Genomic DNA, 24,672 nt, shown 5'->3' with positions numbered 1-24,672 from the left:
CCATTTCGCAACACTCGCATTAACATCTGCTAACCATGCGTATTTGACCAACACAATTTGATTTCATTTGAAGAGCACTCTGCCACAGATATAACAATGACACAGATATTCCACCAGATGTATAAATGTGAAGCATCCGCTTGGCGTTTCCACTCACTACCTAATATGGTAGTGAGAGGAAGTCCAGTGGACGGCAATGGGAGAAGATTGAACGAGATGGATTTTGGCCGATATTCTGCTCATTTTCTCATCGATGAAACATTTGATCTCAATACAGTTCTCTGTTCCCAAAACTATATGTTACGAACAGATTGGACAGCGTTTTTTTTTTTTTTGACTTTACCCTTTGCTAAAGCACTTTAAAAAATGCAGTTGTTTAGAAGAGTGCAAAGGCGAATTGAGTTTCTGCACATGCGCACTTTACAGAGTAGGCGTTGTCTAACAGAAATATGCAAATGATTAATAGAACGCACCAATAGGATCTCGCTAAGATCATACTTAGCTTTGCCCATTTTCTTGCTAGTTCTGCCCACTATAACTCTTTGTTTTCATTTATAGACGACGGGCTGTGGTCTTATCTAGGTTTAGTTATAAAAAATCTTTGGTCTCTCGTTGCCATACCTCCAAAATCACGAGGTTAAGGTTTGGTTAGGGACGTCCCGATAATCCCAGATTGCACAAACTCTGCCCGGAAGTTATTATTTTTTTGTTCGTACGTCTTGAGGGCGAAGGTTACCGCCGGCATATACACCTCTGTCGCACTTGTTTGTTTGTTTTTTTGTAATTAAAAATACAACTTTTAAAATCGGGTAAGTAATATACGATGATTGCTTGTGTTTACAAAATTATGTCATTATAAGTTCGGAAAGGAGTGTCCGTTTTATTTTAAGAACATGGACAGGATTTGTTAACTTACTCTGTCTGAGGCGAGAGCTAACCAGTTATCTTGTGGCGTTCTGACGATTCAATTTGATTACAATTTCCTCAGACCCTGAAACGTAGCTGCTACATAGCTAACTTAACATAATGTTTACCACAACTAGTTACTAGTAAATATGAACAAAGCCAAAATGGCGTAATCTAACACATCATGACTGGGAGTTTTTGTATTTTCTTAAAAGATTTTTGCACCTCAGTTTCAAAAACCAACTGAAGTTCTCTCAAAACTAGCGAGCTAACTTTGCTACTGTAAGCAACCATGCTAGCTAGCCAGCGTTTATTAGCATCCACTTAACTAGCGTAGCCAGCAAGTTAGCCATGATAAATATGCCAGAGACTTGGTACAATTGGTCAACCACATAAGCGTTTTATTAGGAATACTCGAGAAATTGTTGCCGTCACCATATTTGCATATCATTTAACTAGTTAGTTAAGGATACATTGCAATGTCACCTTCCAATTTTATAATTCGTTAACTTTTGATATTACGCAATGACAAGGCATAGAAGTTGAAATGACCCGCGGTGTAAACGTTAGCCCTAGCTATTGGTGAAACTGCGACTGTTGGATTTGCTCAATCTGTCCCCACTGTGAACAGGCAGTATTGCTACCACCACGACAGGAGCTGGAAGACATGGCGCGCCTGGTTGCGGTTTGCAGGGACGGGGAAGAGGACTTCCCTTTCCTCGCAAGACAGATTCCCTTGTACATCGATGACACTCTCACGGTAAACATTTGTACCGTCTAGCACAAGGTGCTGTAGTTGTTTTGAAAGGTTTTTGCAATCAGGTACTCTTCTGAAAGAAGCTAGCTATGTCGACCAGGAAACTCGGGTCAAATGCTTTAACGTTAGTTGGGAGCGAGATGACTAATGTAACTAGGCCTCTCCGACAACTAGCGTTAGCAAGCTAACTTAGCTAACCCGATTCTCCAACCGGCTTTCCAGTCAGCAATGTTTGCTAGCTATTTTGGCATAACGAGCTATCTCGATCTGTCATGAATTTGCAATGATTCCCTGATGTACGTTATGCAATGTATTTTGGATTTACGTTCTTGAGCTGTTAGGCCAGCCTAACTGACCAGCTAAACGGCAAACTGTTACTTGTATGCGGTTGCTAGGTAGCTTGTTAGCTGGGTGGGTGGGTGGCTAACCTACATTTTTATCATTTGAGCAGCTGTAGCGTATTGGATACTGAGCCTGGACATATGTTGGCTATGCAGGAACTGTATGGACAGGTTAATGTTGAAATGGCATTAATTTAGTGGATAGCTTTACTTCCTCTACTTAGCCTGTGTACCAGTCACGTTGTGGGATACTTGTGCTAATGACACTTTCACTATCAATATATGCCCCTCTTTTTATTACAGATGGTGATGGAGTTTACTGACAGTGTCATGAACCTTGACACTCACCAAATCAACAGCTCTCAGATGAAGCAGTTTGTTGAGGTGAGTGAGTGAGTGCTGTGACAGAAGATTTGGGTTTACCTTTCAAACATGGCTTGATAATATTTACCCGTAAGACTGTTGGTCATACTTTGCTCACGGATTATGCCTTGTTATTTCTTCAACACTTAACTATTACACTATTACTAAGTCAAGTGTTGTCTCGTGTGCCTGCCTGCCTGCTTCTGCCCCCCCCCTCAGCATCACAACATGCTGAAGCAGCAGGACCTGAACATCGCCATGATGGTAACTTCCAGGGAGGTGTTCAGCGCTCTGTCCCAGCTGGTGCCATGTGTGGGCTGCAGGCGGAGTGTGGAGCGCCTCTTCTCCCAGCTGGTGGAGTCCGGGAACCCGGCACTGGAGCCCCTCACTGTGAAACCCACCGGTGTGCTGTCTGTCACCAAGACCTGCATGGCTGACGCAAAGACGCTCTACACCCTCTTTTACGTCCACGGGTGAGTGAGACGACACGTGTCACAAGACTAATAGGCCTGTTACCTTCATACTTACTTGGCCTGTCAGACTGCTTCACTAGAAGCCTACCTTTTATTGACCTGTCACAAGACCGACTCTTGCTGTGGCCTGTCTTTTATCTGTACTTTATTGGCCAATTTACCTAAGAAACAATCTTTCTAAACTGTGCCCTCGATTGACAGCAGAGATATTGCATACAATTTCTTACGGCCCTGTAAGAATCGGCTATATTTGTGTGTGTGTGTGTGTGTGTGGGGGGGGGTTTGTTTCATTACCTACATATGCTAAAATCTGACCACTATGTTTTTATGGTAAACTATTAGTATAAGTAATGTGCTAGACAAAAAAATAAACGTGTTTATTTTTTATTTTTTTTATTTTGTAGGTCAAAGTTGAATGACATGATCAATGCCATTCCAAAAAGCAAAAAGAATAAACGCTGCCAGTTGCACTCCTTAGAAACACACAAACCTAAGCCTTTGGGGTGAGTCACATTTAACACCGCTATTTATCATCTCTTAAACTGCTTGTATTGAACTTGATGTCATGTATGATACCATTTTTGAAAAAACAAGTTGCAAAACCTGTTCTCTCAGACCTTGTAAATTTAAATGTTGGCTGAATGTCCACATTTGTCATACCAGGGCCAAACTAGGCTATTTGAAACTGCAGTAAGTCATTTGTGATGTGCAGTATTGTAGTGTCTTTAAGATATCTCTGAATCTTTAGAGGAGAAGGGAGTGTAGACAAAAGGCTAGGTTTAGAGAAAGACAAAGATGGAGGAGCCAAGACAGACAGCAGATGTAGCTTCGTTTTTCACTTTGGATCCCTTCAGGCCCCCAGCAGGTAGGAAGCAAAGCAAACACAGCTTGTTCGTTCAGAGCATTTCTATGTGACATTTCTGGATGCTAGTTAGTTAGCGTCAGTCTGAAGTAGTTTACTCCATTGTCTGGATCATGTCATACATTATGTTGTGCACATGTACATCTGTGAAGCTCTACATTTTTTTTTTTACGGTAAAATACTTTTGAGTTAACGAACATTTTAATCTGGATTTATCCAGTGAATACTTGCCAATGTTAAGTTGGCATGCCTGTCCTTTTCATAACCTCTATTGTGAAGCTGACTTGATAGGTTTATTTATTGAAATAATATGCTGATTTGAGTCGTGCATGATGTTAACAATGGGGGGGTTTGCTGCTGACAGGGGAAGCTGGATGGATGTGTGGGAGCTCATGTCTCAGGAGTGCAGGGACGAAGTCGTCCTGATCGACAGCACCTGTCTCCTGGAAACCCTGGAAACATACTTGCGTAAGCACAGGTAAGTCACGGTAATCGTTTTTAAGTAATATAGGTCATGTTTACATCCAATGGGCTTTATTTTTTGCATTTAGACTGCTTGGAAATTGTACTAGTGTTTTAATCTTCCCTTCTCTTCCTTTCAGGTTCTGTACTGACTGCAAGAACAAAGTACTGAGAGCATACAACATCCTTGTAGGGGAGCTAGACTGCACTAAAGAGAAGGGCTACTGCGCTGCCTTGTACGAGGGACTCCGCTGCTGTCCCCAAGAGCACCACGTCCACGTCTGCTGTGAGACTGACTTCATGGCACATCTCCTGGGCCGAGCCGAGCCTGAGTTCTCCGGAGGTTACGAGTATGTAGACTGCTGCTTTTTCCTTTGTTCTATAATATATGTTCTATACACATGCAGTAACCTTCAGTACTGGACAAATAAATTGTCATCCTTAAACTTAAATAATTCCTTATTTCTTCTAAAATTTGTTGAAAGTGAAAGAAAAACAGTTTGGTCTCCACATATTATTGTATTTTCAACATTACAGAACCAATCTTATTATTGTTCAGTTTACAGTTTTATTTTAGAAAATTTCCTGGACCAAATGATTACCCCCCCACAGCTAGTACTTGATTGCACAGCCTTTAACTGCTCTATTTCTTCAGTGTTTGAGGGGTGACCCCACATACTGCTGTTGTCAGCACTTGCCATAGGTTTGGATGGGATTCAGCCACTCCACAGGGATGGAAACTAAGTCACCTTTCGGCGAAATTCGCCGTTTTGAATCTAAAATAGGTGACCTATGCGATTCGTGTAGATCCGATGAGAAAAGTGTGGGAGGGGTTTGGATCACTACTGGCTGTAAGCGAATGAGTGATGCAGGTTTGGCGCAACACTGTCTGCTGTATCCCTTTACATTACATTTACATTTTAATCATTTTAGCAGACGCTCTTATCCAGAGCGACTTACAGTAGTGAATGCATACATTTCATATTTATTTATTTATTTTTTGTACTGGTCCCCCGTGGGAATCGAACCCACAACCCTGGCGTTGCAAACACCATGCTCTACCAACTGAGCCACACGGGACTAGGTATCCAAGGCTCAGCCAGTCGTTCACATAACAGAATGTAGCGCAGCACCTCGACTGAAGAAACAACCAGCTTACTAGTTACAGCGTCAGCTAGCGCTGTGGGAAGGAGGCAGCTTGCCGTTTTACAGCAGCGCGTCGCCTAAACGATGAGGTAACGTTAGGTGAGAAGCTATAACTTTACTTCATGAGCTTGTAACCGAAAAACAACTGACATTTGTAAAGTTTTTTTTTTTTTTTGAGGTGAGGGAGAAAGTGTGTTGTTGGAACAAGTATTAGCATTGTTAAGTATCTTGCTAACGTTTAGCTGGATCGTATTCTCCGTTAGCAAGTCAGAGTGGTGTTGAGCAACGTTAGCCAATTTAAAATCAATTATTTGAGCCGTTATGGTGTGACAATTAGCAAGCTAATTTAGTGAGACGGCTAACGTTACAACATCAGATGAGGTAACATTAATAACCTAACCAATTCGTTTAATAGTATTAACTGGTATACGAGTCCTTGCCGTTGTTGTGCCGAAAAATCCCCCATTTGCCAGAATTTTGCTGCGACTTGCTTGCTAGTTGAGATTTTTGCTCTTCACTCCGTTGTCATTTTAGCCTACATTTCACTGATCTTAATAGCAGAAAGCATTTTTCTCTGCGGTTTTCGGTTTGGCTAAAGCCCTGGACGGCTGCCCATGTCGCCCAAACCCCAAATCCGTCCTGATTTTTTTTTATTACATTTTAGTCATTTAGCAGACGCTCTTATCCAGAGCGACTTACAGTAGTGAATGCATACATTTTCTCTTTTCTTCTCCGTACTGGTCCCCCGTGGGAATCGAACCCACAACCCTGGCGTTGCAAACACCATGCTCTACCAAATGGATCTCTTTTTCCAAAATTCGTCATCTCTCCCATGTCTTATTCGACGAATAATTTAGAAAATATAAGTATAATTCAGCCATAGTTGTTCTGAAATGTTTATTGCTTGCCAAAGTTTTACTCTCTTTGTTTAATATAACACACATACATTAATTATTAATTTCAGTTGCCTATCCTGACGTGAAGTTTGTTCTATAGAAAGCATTTGACTCTGATGTGTGCCACAGAAAGTATTTGACTCTAGCCACAAAATGAAGGAAATTATAAGGGGGCGCGGGGATTCTGGCAGTTCCTCAAGTTATAACACGTTAGTTGCTTACTGGACCCTGGCAATCTGTGTGAAATTAGTTATTAATAACTAGCTAACGAACTAACCACTATCTGTTAACTAGTGTTTTCCCTCAACAGTATGTGGTTAACTTTCAGAATGAGAGAATTAGGTGAAAATGAGGTGTTGCTTGTTAAACAATTGGATTCAGGGATCAAGTGTAGCTGGGCCTGGTTTAACCTGGATGTCTCTATAGAGGTGAAAGGAACAACACACACTTTCCCTATTTCTCACGTTTTCAAAACAGTGGATAAAAAGGGGTATGCCAGGTATACTCTCTGCCTGAAAGAGATCAATGATGCCTACAAAGGGTCTCATGCTCTGCTGGCACCTTGTAGAACAGATGTCCCCAGGCAGAAAGTGTATAATGTGCAGTGTAGCCCAAAGATGTTTTGTTGTGTTGAACTTGACAGTGAGGGGGGGGTATTATACTTTTTTAAATTTGTTTTATTTTACTCAGTGAATGTTTTTGCAGACATGTAGCCTTGTGCACTTGATCGATGTCTACTATAGTGGCCACTATAATAGAGCAAAAACAGAATGCCTGTTTCATTATAGTTCTACTTTTTTATATATATATATATATATATATATATATATATATATATATATATATATATATATAAAACTTTTTTAATTAATTTTTTTATCCCAAGTGCAATATTTAGATGTTTGTGTGGTCATAAGCATTCTATAAAGGCTGTCATGGTTAACTGTTTTGGACGGAATTACAATTTGAGCAGCAGCAGCTGAAAAATGAGCTCCTACAAATATTGAAATTTACATGGTTTTTAGAGTGAAGTACATCGGAAAAAATCAAAAGAAAACTGCAAGACTGAATAGGAGAAAAAACAAGCAACAAACAAAGATAGGCTTTTGAAAAAAGTTACTTTTTTTCATAAAATTGTAGTTGGCTAGCTGAATTGTTTACCAGTTGCTAAGCAGTTGCTAGGGACTCTTTTGGAAGAAGCTAGCTAGCTAGCTAACGAAGAATAACAAAGAATATCTAGTTAACAGAAGAAAAAAGAGAGAAAATCAGGACAGAAGAAAAAGGATATCTAAGTGAAACAGTTCTCTAAAGACACGAGACAATAATACAAGAAACAACACTTCTGTAGCTTGTCAACTATGTGTCTGTCTATCCCTGTTCTCTCCCCTCTGCACAGGCCATACAAACGCTTCACACCGCGTGGCCGCTGCCACTCTAACCTGGTGGTCCCAGCGCGCAACTCTTCCAATGAAGAGTCCAGATCTGAATCAGATCCAAAACCAGCGAGTGCAGATAACAGAAGTTGGTGGAAGGCATCCCTTAAACATTGAAGTAGAGGAGTTTGTTGCTGTGGGCAAAACTTCCGGTAGAAAGGTGCTGCAAGCTCATGGCTACAAGGAGTGTTTGTCTGCAGTTGTCTTGGCCAAAGGCTGTGCGACCAAGTACTATCTCTAGGACAGTGATGTAGGCCAGTCACTTAACCTCAAGGTCTAGTCCCTAGTGTCCAACTCTGAATCCTTTATACTTATTTATACAGAAGTCCCTTGGTAGTTCTGAAAGTAGCTGTTTTTTTTAAGCAACATTTCATTACACTAGCCAGGTTTCGATCCAACCTTTTTATGAAAGTAAAGTACTTTGGATAAAAGAAATGTCACGACGGGCCGGCTTCAAAGGGCACATTTTGTCGGTGAACTTTCCAAATGTTGACCAACCAAAATCTTCTCGACAAGGTGGGATCTTTTTTGTGTAACGTTTATGTGAGAAATGGCTGTGGAAACGCCTTTTTATGTCAAAATATTGATATAACCATATCGAAGTAAACTTGGAGTCACGCGATATGTTGTGTGGTCCACCCATTATGACTTGGGAAGGCGTGCAGTTTATTAGGCTACAGATGAAATAAATTATGAGGAACTTCACAGGGTGGTGAATGTGCACGGTGATGGACTTGATGCTCCTTTCCAATAAATATCGAGAGTCTTATTCTGATGACATGATGATCGATGCTTGGCTGCTGTTTAACAAATAAAAGTTATTTTACTCTTTTGTCCATGATAATCTCATCATGTAGGCTATACCCACACTGTATCTGCCAGCTGTTGGCTAGAGTACACGTGCCAAGACCAGAGAGGGCACAATCGCTATATAACTCAAGTTTGTGACAACCAAAACTAGAGTAGAAAATTAGATGGAGTTATTTTTGTGTTCACTACGTCATCAAGCACAGCCTTTTATCTGCAACAAGTGAATTTTATGGAAACTGGTCTCTGGTGGGAAAATTCGTTTTATGTGAATTTTATAATAATTTTCTGTCGCTACTGTTTGAATCCCAGTCTGAGGCAAGGGTGCCAATTTTTGTCCATACGATGTCTTTTAAGTTTACAATTGTTTTTTAGAAAATAAAGTTGACAAAAATAAAATTGCTTCTGCAATGTTGAAAATCCAATAACATGGTGTGGAGGCCAAACTTTTAGTTTTTTTTTCCATTTTCATGTTCATTTCCTCATGTCTTGTAAAATAAGGAAAGTGCCAGTATATTTGACCAGCACTATAGTAGTGAAGTATGATTAACTCTCCCGTTGACCTTCTAATGTACTTAGTGAAGAACTACAACTAACTTTTTGTTTTGCTAGTTAAATGTTCTAGAATTATGACATTCTAGAATGTCATATATAGAATTAACATGCAAATTCTAACACAACTCCTGCCCCTCTCGTGTTCAGACGCAGAGAACGGCACGCCAAGACCATTGACATTGCGCAAGAAGAGGTGCTCACCTGCCTGGGCATCCACCTGTACGAGCGACTGCACAGAATCTGGCAGAAACTGAGGGCAGAGGAGCAGACCTGGCAGATGCTCTTCTGCCTCGGCATCGACGCTTTACGCAAAAGCTTTGAGGTTTGTTTGCACAATGCCTGCCAGGTGCTACCAATAACAAGCTTCTGTGACATAGACATGTTTTGTTGATGGAAGTGATGTATGGCGAGTGCTTTCCCATCTGACACAAGTCTCTGTTTACAGTGTGGTGGCATGTCAGTGTATGTATTGACTCATTTGACATACATTTTATGTTTATTTAGCCAGGACTCCTCTCTTTTTTTTATAATAACGACTTGGTAACACCCATTTCCCCAGACGGCGGTGGAGAAGGTGCAGGGCATCAGTCGCCTGGAGCAGCTGTGTGAGGAGCTGTCGGAGGAGGAGAGGGCCAAGGAGCTGAAGCAGGAGAAGAAGAGACAGAAGAAGAAGAACAGACGCAAAAACAAGTGTGGCTTCGACATGTCTGAGCAGGAGGCCGGGGGCAAGGACAAGAGCCTGGATGAGGTGACGCTTCATCGTTTTCCCCTCACACACACACACACACACACACACGAGCACTGAGGCAGCATGACAACAGGGAAATACCAGTGTCTGTTATAGGAAACTGTCCTCGCATGATATTTTTTATTTATTTTTATTTCACCTTTATTTAACCAGGTAGGCAAGTTGAGAACAGGTTCTCATTTACAATTGCGACCTGGCCAAGATAAAGCAAAGCAGTTCGACAACATACAACGACACAGAGTTACACATGGACCAGGGAGTCCTATAGGAAACTGTCCTCACGTGATATACCAGGGAGTCTGTTATAGGAAACTGTCCTCACATGCCATCAGCACACTTGTTCCACATTATCTGGTTAACCTCATTCCAGGCTAACCATGTTATTGACGGATTAATAATGCATTCTTTTTGTGATCTTGTTCACACATTGTGTTTCAGACGTTCAAAATGCCGTCAGGTTTAAATGGCAAATATAGCCATCAAATGTTGTTTAAATTCCTTAACTCTCCCTTCCCATAACACTGTCCTCCCTTTTCTATGGTCTGGCCATTTAGGGATGTTACTCTAATACTGTCCTGTCGTTTTGTTATTCCTCCCCCCCCCCCCTGCAGGGTTCATTAGAGTCTGTGGAGAGCGGTGGCTGCAAGGCCTGTGGAAGCCGAGAGGAGGAGGGTCATGTCAGCTGTGTGGAGGTTGTTGTCACCAGCAACGAGAGCACTACTTCCTGCAGCTGCCCAGATGGCACCGTGCCCATCCTGGGCTCTCCTAAAGTCAAGAAAGGTAATGCTGTCACCGCCATCCAACCATCACTCAAGACCAGACACCTGACCCTGGGTAAGATCAATCTTACCAATGACAGCCGTCCTTTCTGAAATGTATTTTATTTGATTTTTAAGGGACCATGTACAATTGAAATGTGTATCTCAAGAAGGAAATGTGATGTATTTATATGCTAGCTAGACAGCTAATTGTCATCTTCGGTCACGGTTGATGAATCGACATGCTGAGCTCTTTTTGTGTTCCAGTTTCATGTATATATTTAATGGTTTTTCCCTTTATTCAGACTGGAGGCAGAGTAGCAGTGGATTTGGGATGTGTACCCACACTGACTGTGAAGGTGTATATTGTCAACACGCTGTTGTCCGGCTTATCGTTTTTACATCTAAAATCATGGAAATTGTTGCTTTTTTTTCTTTTTTTTATATATATTTTAGTTCAGTGTAAATGCTCAATTTGTAAGCTATTCAAAATAATAGCCTAGTCTTTTACGATCAACCATTTGATTGACTGTATAGGCTTAACGGAGTTATCTCAGAAAGTTGTTTTGCGACTTTAGCATTTAATTTAAAACATAGTAATAATGAGAGAGAACAAACAATTGCAAGCGACTACTGGAATAGGAAGTTGAAACAAACCCTGAAACGTTACAGCCTTACTTGACTAAAATCGCTCCTGGCGAACCAAAACAGACTAATAGGCTATAGACCTACACATAGGCTACTGTCAATAAAAGTTTCAGTAGGCTAAACATTACTTATAAATTCATTATTTATATTATTTACGAAGTGTTTATTAATGTGCTTGAATTGCACTATGAACAGTAGGGCATAAAATCTTCAATAAGCGGGGACAAAAAATACATAAATTATGAGTTGGAAGTTGTCTCACTAATAACGTTATTTTGAAAAGCTTACAAATTGTGCCTTTACACTGAACAAAAATATAGAAATGCAACAATTTCAAAGATTTTTTTTTTTTTTTTACAGTTTGTTTCATATAAGGAAATCAGTCAATTGAAATAAATTCATTAGGCCCTATTTTATGGATGTCACATGACTGGGAATACAGATATGCATCTATCACAGATACTTTAAACAAAAAAGATCATGCTGAAACATGAGGTGATGGCGGCGGATGAATGGCACGACAACGGGCCTCAGGGATCTCCCCACAGTATCTCTGTGCATTCAAATTGCCATCGATAAAATGCAATTGTGTTCGTTGTTCGTAGCTTATGCCTGCCCATACCATAACCCCACCACCACCATGGGGAACTCTGTTCACAACGTTGACATCAGCAAACCGCTCGCCCGTAAGACAAATAGGTCTATTATCCAGGCTATGCCTTTTGCCTATCGAACTGCAAATCCAAAACGTACAATCAGATAAAACAAATGATTATTTATAACCATTCTTTGTGACCCTATTTTAATTATTACCAAAAATAACAAATGAACATTGGCTTAGGCTAAAAAATCAATAGCCTAAGCATATTAGGATGTGCATTTTGAACTGTACACATCCTAAATATAGGCATACAAGTTAAATACAATATAGGCATACAAGTTAAATACAATATAGGCATACAAGTTAAATACAATATAGGCATACAAGTTAAATACAATATAGGCATACAAGTTACAAAATAAGTACTAAAATAACCTAAATTAGTGCAACAAAAACTGCAAATAAGTCTTAAGGTTTGACAGAATATTTTTTTCCTGTGCTCGGGGCTGTCTCTCTCTGTGCTCGGGGCTGTCTCTCTCTGTGCTCGGGGCTGTCTCTCTCTGTTTTCAAATAAGATGCTTCTAGATTTGAATATAGGCCACAATTAAAAAAAATAATAATAATAGTGCAATGAGGAACCATTTTAGGGGAAGTTGATTTACCATGTCTGGCAGGGAACGCCACAATGTTTACCTTTTCTGCCCCAGAGTAGTGAATTCAGCAGGATGATGGACTTGTAAATGTTAACAGTTTTTGTAGTCTGTCCATCCTTTTCCCTGAATCTTTTTGCATATTCTGCAAGTGATTTCGGTCAGGTCTTTGCTGCTGTTCCTGCATCTTTATTAGAATGACATTATGCACCAAATCACAGTTCTGTTATAACCAATGTGTAGTTTCTATTGTATTTTTCCTGCCATTTTGACACCTACGTGTGCAACTATATCTGGACAGGATGATTTGTCAGTCCATACATTGCCCAACCCTAGTGTGTGTGTGCGCGCACACCATGAACAAAAGTATGTGGACACCTGTTGGTTGAACATCTCATTCCAAAATCTTTGGCATTAATATGGAGTTGTCGTCCGTCCGTCCCCCTTTGCTGCTAGAACAGCCTCCTCTCTTCTGGGAAGGCTTTCCACTAGATGTTGGAACATTGCTGCTAGAACAGACTCCACTCTTCTGGGAAGGCTTTCCACTAGATGTTGGAACATTGCTGCTAGAACAGCCTCCTCTCTTCTGGGAAGGCTTTCCACTAGATGTTGGAACATTGCCGCTATAACAGCCTCCACTCTTCTGGGAAGGCTTTCCACTAGATGTTGGAACATTGCTGCTAGAACAGCCTCCTCTCTTCTGGGAAGGCTTTCCACTAGATGTTGGAACATTGCTGCTATAACAGCCTCCACTCTTCTGGGAAGGCTTTCCACTAGATGTTGGAACATTGCAAAGTTGGAAGCACATAATTGTTTAGAATTACATTGTATGCTGGGGCGTTAAGATTTCCCTTCACTGGATCTAAGGGCCCTAGCCCGAAACATGAAAAACTGCCCCAGACCATTGTTCCTCCTCCACCAAACTTTACAGTTGGCACTATGCATTCGGACAGGTAATGTTCTACTGGCATCCGCCAAACCCAGATTCGTCAGATGGACTGCCAGATGGTGAAGCGTGATTTATCACTCTGTTGCTTCCAGAGGCAGTTTGTAACTCGGTAGTGAGTGTTGCAACCAAGAACAGACACTTTTAGGTGCTTCAGCGCTAGGCGGTCCCATTCTGTGAGATTGTGTGGCGTACCACTTTGCGGCTGAGCCGTTGTTGCCCCTAGCAATTACAGTTGACCGTGGCAGCTCTAACCGGGTAGAAATTTGACGGACTGACATGTCGGGAAGGTGGCATCCTATGACGGTGCCATTTTGAAAGTCACTGAGCTCTTCAGTACGGGTCTTTCTACTGACGAAGTTTGTCTATGGAGATTGCATGGCTGTGTGCTCAATTTTTATACACCAGTCAGCAACGGGTGTGGCCGAAATGGCTGAATCCACTGAAGGGGTTTCTGCGTACTTTTGTGTGTGTGTATATATATATATATATATATATATATATATATATATATATATATACATATATACATACACACACAAGTACGCAGAAACCCCTTCAGTGGATTCAGCCATTTCGGCCACACCCGTATATGTACCAGCTAGACCAGCCTCATTGAGTTTATATTTATTTAATTGTTTGGTCATTTCTTTAGGTCTGTCGCCTCACAGTAATGGGAGTGACTGTGGTTACTCGTCTAGCATGGAAGGCAGCGAGCCTGGCTCACAGGAAGGATGTGATGTCGCCTGCACTGAGGGTATCTGCAACCACCACGAAGCAGGTTGGTCCATCTTCAGTTAATGGTCCAAATAGTACTGGCTAGTTGTGTCAAAGCTAAAACAAAATTGGGATTTGTAACGTTAAGAAAAAAAACCTATCCCGAAAAACTTTTTTTTTCTTCCCCCCCACAAATTTTAATCACACTACAGTTATTACAAAACATATTATTTTCTGTGTTAAGGCCTAACTAGAAGATAACTTTCCCCAGGCCTTTACAGCCTGTCATTTTAAATAAAACCAGAGTAGGAGGTGAATTTGCGAGGCCTGTAAGACAAGACATTACGAGATACAGATTACGAAGTCGTATGTGCTGGCTCAGTCCCCTGTGGCTCAGTTGGTAGACATTGGTGTTTGCAACGCCAGGGTTGTGGGTTCGATTCCCACAGGGGACCAGTACGGAGAAAAAAATGTATGAAATGTATGCATTCACTACTGTAAGTCGCTCTGGATAAGAGTGTCTGCTAAATGACTAAAATGTAAAAATGGCTCACCTGCTCTTTCTCTCTGATAATGATGCGTGTGTGTGTGTTCAGTCTTCGGTCTGTTGCCTGTAGAATATCCTAGCCTATTCATTGATGATAGCCTTTGCTTAACTGAAGTTATCAGATATTGCATGCCAAAACATTGCGAGATACTGCTTTCCCTCGCTATTCACATGGAATTTAATGAATTTGTCTTATGGTTTTAATGGACACCACCCCCCCCCCCACCCCCCCAAAAAAAATCCTGTAAACCTTATTTTGTTCCATCCCTAGTAGTGTTGCTGTTTGTCATTCTGTTGAAGGCTCAGAATGTGGCATACGTGCATAGAATGCTTGTCATCTCCTTGTCGTCTTGTCATCTGAAGGAGACTACTTGTGTGGTCATCAATGTGCTGAAGACAAGGAAGAGGATGGTATGGACAGCTGTGTGGAGTGCTGGGCCAGCTCTGAAGAGAACACCAAGGGCAAGAAGAAGAATAAGAGAAGAAAGAACAATGGCTTGTTATCTTACTATCAGGTGAGATGAGAATGTCCTAGGATGGGATTTAGCAGGAATTCCTGCTTTAAAAAAAAATAAAAAAATGTATATAGTATTTTCCCATTCATATAGCCTATAATTGAAATTGACCTTTCCCCTTAGCCAGATTTTTTTGATGGGTATGTTAGCCTAGTCAGAGATGTGATCTGGTCATGTCATTCATTGCTTCTCAGGCAAAACTATTAAAAAATAAACTTTTTCTTTCTCAACAGGGTCCAAATGCAGAGGTTTGTGTTGTGGAAGAGAACAGGAAAGGGCAAAACACTGCTGCGACGTCACCCGTGTGCAGAACCAAAGAGACGTGTGCCCAGTTGTGCCTCGACACCTTTTCTAGTATCGCACTGCAGTTACCGTGTGCAGAACATCGAAAGAACCTCAGCCATTATCTGGAGGATACCAGTGCCAAGAGTCTCATTGAACTACTGGTCAGTGACATTTTTTTTTCAAAAAGTTGGGAGGGTCACTTCAGTGTTGACGTCATTATTTGTACTAGTTTTGAGTTCCATATGAGTGGTAGGACGTAAAACATTTATTCAACGTGTGTGTTTTGAAAGTCCCGTGTGGCTCAGCTGGTAGAGCTTGGTGTTTGCAACGCCAGGGTTGTGGGTTCGATTCCCACGGGGGACCAGTATGGAGAGAAAAAAAGAAAAAAATGTATGCATTCACTACTGTAAGTCGCTCTGGATAAGAGCGTCTGCTAAATGACTAAAATGTAAATGTAATCAGTGCTTTTTTTTGTTGTACTAAAAACAGGATGACTCTGAAGTGACTTCAGATGAAGAGAACTGCCTCACGCAGGATGAGATCCAGTCGTTTGTGGACAACAACAAGTCCTTCTACAACAACCGTGACCAGTACCGACAGCACCTGAAAGATAAATTCACCAAGTACTGCCACGGAGGTGCAGATTGGTTTGCTGCCGCCACCACCAGCGTCAATTAATGAATTAGCTGCCGTTGCACTACTGTACTGTCATGATATCTTGTTACTGGGACAACACACATGGTGATTACCACCCCTCTGCTCACACCGCCTTTTAAAGGAGAAAGAATTCAGTAGTACATTTTAGTCTTGTTCAATGACCCCCCCCCACACACCCCCTCTTTGTTCAATGACCCCCCCCCCCCCCACACACACACCCTCTTTGGTTGAAGTACATGTGGTTCTTATTTTCCCACCTCTGTTCATCTTCTGTCACCTTATCACACCGTCCTTGTTGTTGTCGTCCGTCCCACCCTGACCAAACCCGGTTTCTTTTCTGGTCCTGTTCACCTTATCACACCGTCCTTGTTGTTGTCGTCCGTCCCACCCTGACCAAACCCGGTTTCTTTTCTGGTCCTGTTCACCTTATCACACCGTCCTTGTTGTTGTCGTCCGTCCCACCCTGACCAAACCCGGTTTCTTTTCTGGTCCTGTTCACCTTATCACACCGTCCTTGTTGTTGTCGTCCGTCCCACCCTGACCAAACCCGGTTTCTTTTCTGGTCCTGTTCACCTTATCACACCGTCCTTGTTGTTGTCGTCCGTCCCACCCTGACCAAACCCGGTTTCTTCTGGTCTCATTTTGTAGGGCTGTTGGTTTAGAGCACAGTGGGTCTGTTAATTAAGCTTGCAAGCTGTGACATTAGGGTTTAGATGTTAGTCTTGTGTTTTTTTTTTTGTGTTTTTTTGCATTTTCCGTTTTTTTTTTCTCTTGTGTCTTCCTCTGTGACGCTTCATTTTAGTGGGAAAAGTTGTACCAATAAATGTGTACAGAAATTATATAATCTGAATAGATTTTACAGTAAAACATCCATTTATAACAGGGGTTGGATGTGATGTTAAGAAGGGTGCAATGTGTAAAATTGACAAAATAAAGAATATTTATTAATATGCATTACAAAATTGTGCTGTAACTTTTTTTGCCCCCTTCTGACATGGCAACCAGGTCGTGCTATGTTCATAAAGAACCAGGAGATGGCGTGATGTGACGAGGTTACCCTCACAGATTGGGAGCTGTAATGTCAGAACACTACTATACTTTACCGTAATCGGACTAATAATTTAATACCTATAGTTAATTTTTTTTTTATAGTCTGCATTACATTTTCACACAGTTTTGCAAGAACTTAAGTTCAAACTGGCTGCTCTTGGTGGCGAAAGAATGCAACACGCATGTGAATGTGAAAGTTACATGATGACAGGGTTTACTATTTTGCTATACTGTAGCTAAGTACTCCTCTCACTAGTTAAATAGTGAGGATTACGTTTTGTCTCCTTAAAGATGCATTCAATGCTTAAACGTTGTGAATCTTTCGCCTTGTTCCAGCCATATTTGTGATCTCGAACCACCATTTTATTTGCAGCAGTATTGGATTTTGAGTTTGTTCGTCACTTTCTTTTACCCATTTTGTCTTATGAGTCTACTTTTATACATAATTATACTAGCTTCTAAAGAATAAACTATCCAGGGCCCGCTTCCCAAAAGGATCCCGAAGAATCATAGGAACCAGTGATTCTAATGCCGTAAGATTATTTTGGGAAACCGGGTCCAGGACTGACTGAGCAAGTTTTTTTTTTTTCCAGTCATCAGATGTAAAAAATGACTTCTGCATTGGAAGTGTCCAAGCGAATGCGTTATGAAATCCTATTCGAAAGGAGACTACATCAACCGTGTTATCAGACTAGCAGACTACATGATGATTATCAATATGTGCACACTAAAATCCCCATATGTATATATTTTTTTCCAATATGAAGATTACACATGTACACAGTTGAGATGTCAGACTCGTCTGTTCATACAAAACAAATACGCGTCCTGATCCAGGAAGCGACAACTGAATGATTGACATTTTGTTTTGACCAACCGAAGAGCAATATAAACACGTTTAATCCCGCCTCTAGTAGAAAATGACCAATAGTGATCCAGGAAGAACTTCCGCTGCAGGAACAGGGCATGTTCATTGTACAGGCTGTTTCTGAAAGAATACCGCCGCGGCTATTAAAGGTGAAGTCTGAAATACGTGATTTACTTCAAAGTTGTTTAATCAGTGAAAGACGACTTTTTTTGTGTGTGTGGCGATTTAGTTTGATATGTGTTAACCGGTTGGAGCCGTATTCTACGAATGATCGAAAAGTAACGGTTGTAACAAACAAAAAAATCGACATCACCGTTTTGTCGGTTGAGGAATTTGTTCGTTAGCATAGCTAGCTTTGATAGCTAGCCACCTTGTGGTCCTGTCTTGGCATTCTAGCCTGTATTGTGTTATGGATTTATTATTTTTATTTTTTTTTAGCCATAGAGAGTTTCTAGTTTGATCAGGAATCTCGTTAACGTGTAATTGTTTTAAAATTGTTGCTAGTTTTTCCGCATTTGTTTTTAATTTTGAGGGGAGAAAAAAAAACAGCGTTCTAGTTCACGTTTGTCTGTAAAGGGGACATTTTTTAGGGAGGAGAAAATAACGTTCTCAGTGGTTTTTATTTTTAATAAAAACATCCCCCAAAAAAACCCAACAATCATGAACGGGTTCAGCACTGAAGAAGACAGCCACGACGGCCCCCCAGCGCCGCCGTTTTACGGTCAGACTTGTTGTTTGATTGAGGACGGTGAGCGCTGCGGACGATCAGCTGGAAACGCCTCCTTCAGCAAGCGGATCCAAAAAAGCATATCGCAGAAAAAACTAAAGCTGGACATCGACAAAAGCGTAAGTGTTTTATTGCTAACTAACGTTCAGTTGTCTCAACCATTTGAGACTATGTAGTTATCCCCTCTACCAACTGGCTAAGCAAGCCAAGCACTCGCTAATCGACCAAGCTTTGTCAAATTCAACCTCACACTTTTTTATTATAGGTTTGTTCTGCGCCATAATTATGTATGACGGAAAATGGTGGACTACTCTCTGACTGCTTATGGTTTCATTTTGGAGTAGCAGCCAGTGGGACAGCAAACAAGAAGGGTTGTTCCCCCACCTCCAATCCGAGCCCTGGCTGCCAGTTTCACCCTGCGTAGCCAGCCTTTTCCACGCCTCCACTCCCTAAAATGGCTGTTACTAAGGAAGCTATAGGTTGTCCTGGGTGGGGGGGAAACACAAAAGTTACAGGCAGTTATATTTGGCTACAAGCAAGTGTGATGAAGACGAAGAAAAAAAAACTCCCTAGTGTATAGTTAGTTGTCTGTAAAAATCCAGCTGCGAAATGTATACAATGTATCCGCCACAGACAGATCTTGTCTTTCAGCACTCAACTCTATAAGGTGTTTCGCAACTCCCCCAAATTGAAGTTGAAATGTAAAATTGGGGCTTTGCTATCTGGTAACCTACACGTTGCTCTGTTCCAGCAATACACGTGATGAATCCACGTGTCGTGGGTGTGGCTTCGTGCTCCCGAACTACTAATAGAAGATGAAAGGTCCCCAAGTGGTGATCCATGGCCATTTCTATTGGATGGTTTTATGCACAGGAAAACCTGCTCATTTTTTAAAAACTTTTTTTTTTAACTAGGTCTAAGTTAGTTAATAAGAACAATTTGTTATTTACAATGACTGCCTTGTTCAGGGGTAGAACAATAGATTTTTACCTTGTCAGCTTGGGGATTCGATCCAGCAACCTTTCTGTTACTGGCCCAACACTCTAACCACTAGGCTACTTGGTTAGGCTAACTCAAATATAAATAATTATTCCCTTTTGCTTTCCCAAATTATCTTTGTCAAGAACACGAGCTAAAAACAAAATGATGTAGAAACGTACGTTATGAGGAGTTAAACTGGCCTAGTTTTGGTGGGATAGCACATTGAGGCTGCAGGTAGCCTAGTGGTTAGAGCTTTGGGCTAGATCAAATCCCTGAAGCTGACAATGTAAAAATCTGTCGTTCAGCACCTGAACAAGGCAGTTAACCCACTGTACCCCGGTAGGCCGTCACTGTAAATAAGAATGTGTTCTTAACTGCCTACAACAGCCTACTTTTTAAATAAAGGTTAAATAAATAAATTCAGTAGTGTCACATCTGTCACACCCAAAAGGAGAATTATCTTGTGAAATTTCAATTGTTTTTCCACTTGTGCATCATCATAATTATACAGTCAAAGTTTGGGCACATACATGTACTCATTCAAATGTTTTTCTTTCTTTTTACTATTTTCTACATTTTCTACATCAAAACTGTGAAATAACACATGGAGTAACCAAAAAAGTGTTGTCTTGATGACAGCTTTGCATTCTCTCAACCAGCTTCATGAGGTAGTCACCTGGAATGCTTTTCCTACAGTCTTAAAGGAGTTCCCACATATGCTGAGCACTTGTTGGCTGCTTTTCCTTCACTCTGCTGTCCGACTCATCCCAAACCATCTCAATTGGGTTGAGGTCGGGTGATTGTGGAGGCCAGGTCATCTGATGCAGCACTCCATCACTCTCCTTCTTGGTCAAATAGCCCTTACACAGCCTGGAGGTGTGTTTTGGGTTATTGTCATGTTGAAAAACAAATGCTAGTCCCACTAAGCACAAACCAGATGGGATGGTGTATCGCTGCAGAATGCTGTGGTAGCCATGCTGGTTAAGTGTGCCTTGAATTCTAAATGAATCACAGACAGTGATAACCACACGTGCAGAGATCATCCATTCACCTATTCTGCATCTCACAAAGACACGGTGGTTGGAACCAAAATTCTCAAATTTGGACTTATCAGACCAAAGGACAGATTTCCACCGGTCTAATGTCCATTGCTCATGTTTCTTGGCCCAAGCAAGTGATTGGTGTCATTTAGTAGTGGGTTCTTTGCAGCAATTTGACCATGAAGACCTGATTCACGCAGACTCATCTGAACAGTTGATGTTGAGATGTGTCTGTTACTTGAACTCTGTGAGGTGCAGCTAATTGCTGATTTTTGAGGTTCTTGAAATTAAAGTAATGGACTGTCGTTTCTCTTTGATTATTTGAGCTGTTCTTGCCATAATATGGACTTGTTCTTTTACCAAATAGGGCTATCTTCTGTATACCACCCCTACCTTGTGACAACACAAGTGATTTGCTCAAACACATTAAGAAGGAAAGAAATTCCACAAATTAACTTTTTACAAGGCACACCTGTTAATTGAAGCTGGTTGATAGAATGCCAAGAGTGTGCAAAGATCTCATGAAGGCAAAGGGTAGCTACTTTGAAGAATCTCAAATATGAAATATATTTTGATTTGTTTAACACTGTTTTGGTTACTACATGATACCATATGTGTTATTTCATAGTTTTGATGTTTTCACTATTATTCTACAATGTGGAAAATAGTAAAAAATAAATAAATAAAAACCCTGGAATATGTGTCCAAACTTTTGACTGGTACTGTTTATCTTGTCTTATTTTAGGTTCGACATCTCTACATATGCGACTTCCATAAAAACTTCATCCAGAGTGTCCGTAACAAGAGGAAGAGGAAGACGAGTGACGACGGAGGGGAGTCTCCGGACCATGACGTAGAAGTTCCAGAGGTAACAGCCGGAAAAACAAACCCATTGTCTTCACTTTACATCATCTGACTCTAAAACACGACATTGCTTCTCAATAGGAAACATTCTTGTTGAAGAAAATACCAGCAAGTTGAAATAGATATGAAAGACAACATAAGATGGCTATTGATGGAAATTCCTAACAGTGTGAAATCTCTAAGCATTTTATTAGTGAAATGTAATTTGATAGAGAACAGTAAAATGTGCTTAAAGATATGAAATCCTTTATGGGTAACACAGCAGTCTTTCCTCACGGTCTGTTTCTGTGATGTTAGGTGGACCTGTTCCAGCTTCAGGTGAACACGCTGAGACGTTACAAGAGACACTACAAGCTGCAGACCAGACCTGGCTTGAACAAGGCCCAACTGGCTGAGGTAGGCCTACATTTACACTGTCGTCGTTAAGCTTCCTGTCTGATCCAGAGAGACTTAGTCAGTGCATTCAAGTAAGGTAGCTAAGACAACCACGTATCACAGTCAAGTCAAGGTAAACTTAAGTGCTAGTAAGAAATACAAGTGCCAGTGTTACATCAAGGAAGACCAGTAAGCCTACAGCAGTAAGGTGTCATAGACAGGTAACAGTGTACACACCAGTGGGGCATCTAACAACAAGCTAAAGACAAGCATCAGGCACTTTTTTATTTATATTTATATTTTTACTTTGACGAATGTATTCATGTATTGTCCTATATGGTGTATTGATATTTTGAAATCTAGATGTACTTCGTAATACTGGACTACTACCTACCAAGTGTCCCAGCGGCTAAAACAAACTGCAACTTGCCAATTCAGTTTGGCTTATAACAGCTGCTCTGTGCTGGCCAAAGACTTGCTGGCTGGTAGAATGGAACACCTAATTGGATAAGCACCAGTTAAACCCAAGGGTGGTGAAACTACTCGTGTCGGTCTCATTCCATGTCCTAATAAGCTGATTCCAACCTAATTTTGTCTTGGACTGCTTAGTGTTAATATATCCATTGGACAAACAGTGCAATGTTTATTGCCACAATGACAGTAGATGGACTTTAAAAATGTTACGTCACAGATTTCAACATTTGCATACATTTTTTTTGTACAACAATGCAGCTCATATATATATATATATATATATATATATATATATATATATATATATATATATATATATATATATATATATATATATATATATATATATATATATATATATATATATATATATATATATATATATATATATATATATATATATATATATATATATAGATATGAGCTGCATATGTAGATATAGATATGAGCTGCATATGTAGATATAGATCTATAGTACTATAGATCTATATCTACATATGCAGATACATATGCAGCTCTTATATATATAGATAGCTGCATATGTAGCTAGATATAGAAATGTATATATATATCTCCAGTGTCCCATCCAAAGAACTCGGCAAGCTGTCTCGGAAGGACTTAACTCTGTTAGCTTTAACTTCTGTCTTGGGGTTTCATTAGGATAATTATTCTCAGTGATTTTTCTGTAAAGGGTTACCCTCACCCTCAGTAGGTGTGCCCAGTCCATCCAATGGAACCGTGGCCCATATTATCATTAGAATTATTGTTTATTATTTACCATGATGTATGTGGTGTGGGAGACCAATTACACTGTAATTGGACATAGACGGATTGTTAGGAGAATTTGTGAAATCGACATGTAATCTTGCAGCTGGCTCGATTCCTGTCCTTACAAATACTCCTCTATGGTGTTTCCAGCCCGGCCCGGTGATTGGGGGGGGAGGGGAGGGCCGTTGCGGGAGCTGGTAAATGAAACTGCCCTGTAAGTTGAATGTTTCCCCAGGCTGTGTAGAGGCCCAGACCTCCATTAATGAGCCTGTCACATCGTTAATAAAGCACACGCCAACAGGTCCGACCAATTACAGCTCTCCATGTGCCGCCCACATTGAGTGGAACTGTAAGCCTAAATGGAGCTGGGTTAAACTACACAGAGGATGTTTATTTCCCCTCACGCTTGTTATTTTAAATTCAAATGATCTCTGTGTTTGGGTTTAGAAGGGGATTGAATGTCTCCTAGAAACACATCTTGTCTATTTATATGTGGAGTTCTAATCCTCGACAGTATGAGGACTCAATGGTTTGTCACTTTGTGGTTAACCAGACTGGTGATCCCACTTGGTCTTGCCTCCTGCTTTTACATATAACATTCTATATTCAATACCACTCATCTTTACCAGAATGGTTTTTTTATTAAAGTGGGTAGAAAACAACTGGATGTCCCATCAATAGAATGATTACACTGACCTCTTTCTCTCTGATGTACTCTCTTAAATCTAGAACGTTGTTCTCCTCTGTGATAACTAAATGATTTAAATCTAGAACGTTGTTCTCCTCTGAGAACTTAATGATTTAAATCTAGAACGTTGTTCTCCTCTGTGATAACTAAATGATTTAAATCTAGAATGTTGTTCTCCTCTGAGAACTTAATGATTTAAATCTAGAACGTTGTTCTCCTCTGTGATAGCTAAATGATTTTGGCCTCAATGTTATTTGTTTTCAGACTGTCAGTCGTCACTTCCGGAATATCCCGGTGAACGAGAAGGAGACTCTGACCTATTTTATTTATATGGTGAAGAGCACCAAAAGCCGACTGGACCAGAAGTCGGACGGTAGCAAACAGCTGGAGTAAAGGCCACCGATTTAACTTCCCATACCAAGACTTGGACATGGACACGTGTGTTTGATAACAAGGTGTTTTCCGACAGGCAGCCAAAACTGATCTTATGACAGTTGTTGAGACTCCGCAGGGTAATGTAATGCTGTAATGTGAATATGCTGATATGTACAAAATGCACAGATTATGAAGAAATCAGCAAAAGGTAGAATGCAATGTATGATAACTGCCTTAAAAGATGTTTGTTTTGTTTTTTTTTGTTTTGTTTTTTTGCGTCGACTGTTAACAACTTTGAAGAAGAGGGGGGGAAAATGGTTTGTGCCAAACCAGAGTGTACAAACTTAAGATATCAATAAACTGGACAGGGTGCATTTTGTGAATGAAAA

General features: G+C 40.7%; 2 protein-coding genes across 3 annotated transcripts; both read left to right on the top strand.

Moving 5' to 3' along the window:
• Positions 1 to 687: 687 nt before the first annotated feature.
• Positions 688 to 17,035, top strand: ggnbp2 (gametogenetin binding protein 2). Of its 2 annotated transcripts, none has more exons than XM_029699539.1 (14): positions 688 to 809; positions 1,538 to 1,666; positions 2,308 to 2,388; positions 2,587 to 2,840; positions 3,245 to 3,343; positions 4,067 to 4,180; positions 4,305 to 4,514; positions 9,149 to 9,323; positions 9,561 to 9,749; positions 10,361 to 10,583; positions 14,008 to 14,133; positions 14,980 to 15,131; positions 15,365 to 15,577; positions 15,906 to 17,035. In XM_029699539.1, exons 2-14 carry the CDS (start codon positions 1,574 to 1,576, stop codon positions 16,092 to 16,094), a joined length of 2,118 nt encoding a protein of 705 aa, XP_029555399.1. In that variant the 5' UTR covers positions 688 to 809; positions 1,538 to 1,573; the 3' UTR covers positions 16,095 to 17,035. The 2 variants fall into 2 exon arrangements, with proteins under 2 accessions (XP_029555399.1, XP_029555400.1); XM_029699540.1 differs by having other exon boundaries at positions 690 to 809; positions 10,361 to 10,529.
• Positions 17,036 to 18,088: 1,053 nt separating this feature from the next.
• sap30l (sap30-like) lies at positions 18,089 to 24,672 on the top strand. Its single transcript, XM_029699538.1, has 4 exons — positions 18,089 to 18,837; positions 21,485 to 21,607; positions 21,901 to 21,999; positions 24,173 to 24,672. The coding sequence occupies exons 1-4, from the start codon at positions 18,652 to 18,654 to the stop codon at positions 24,299 to 24,301; spliced, it is 537 nt and encodes a 178-aa protein (XP_029555398.1). The 5' UTR covers positions 18,089 to 18,651; the 3' UTR covers positions 24,302 to 24,672.

Source organism: Salmo trutta, chromosome 19, assembly GCF_901001165.1.
Source record: "Salmo trutta chromosome 19, fSalTru1.1, whole genome shotgun sequence".
Lineage (NCBI taxonomy): Eukaryota > Metazoa > Chordata > Actinopteri > Salmoniformes > Salmonidae > Salmo > Salmo trutta.
Note: the sequence above shows the minus strand (reverse complement) of the source record. Positions and strands in the feature narration are given on the sequence as shown.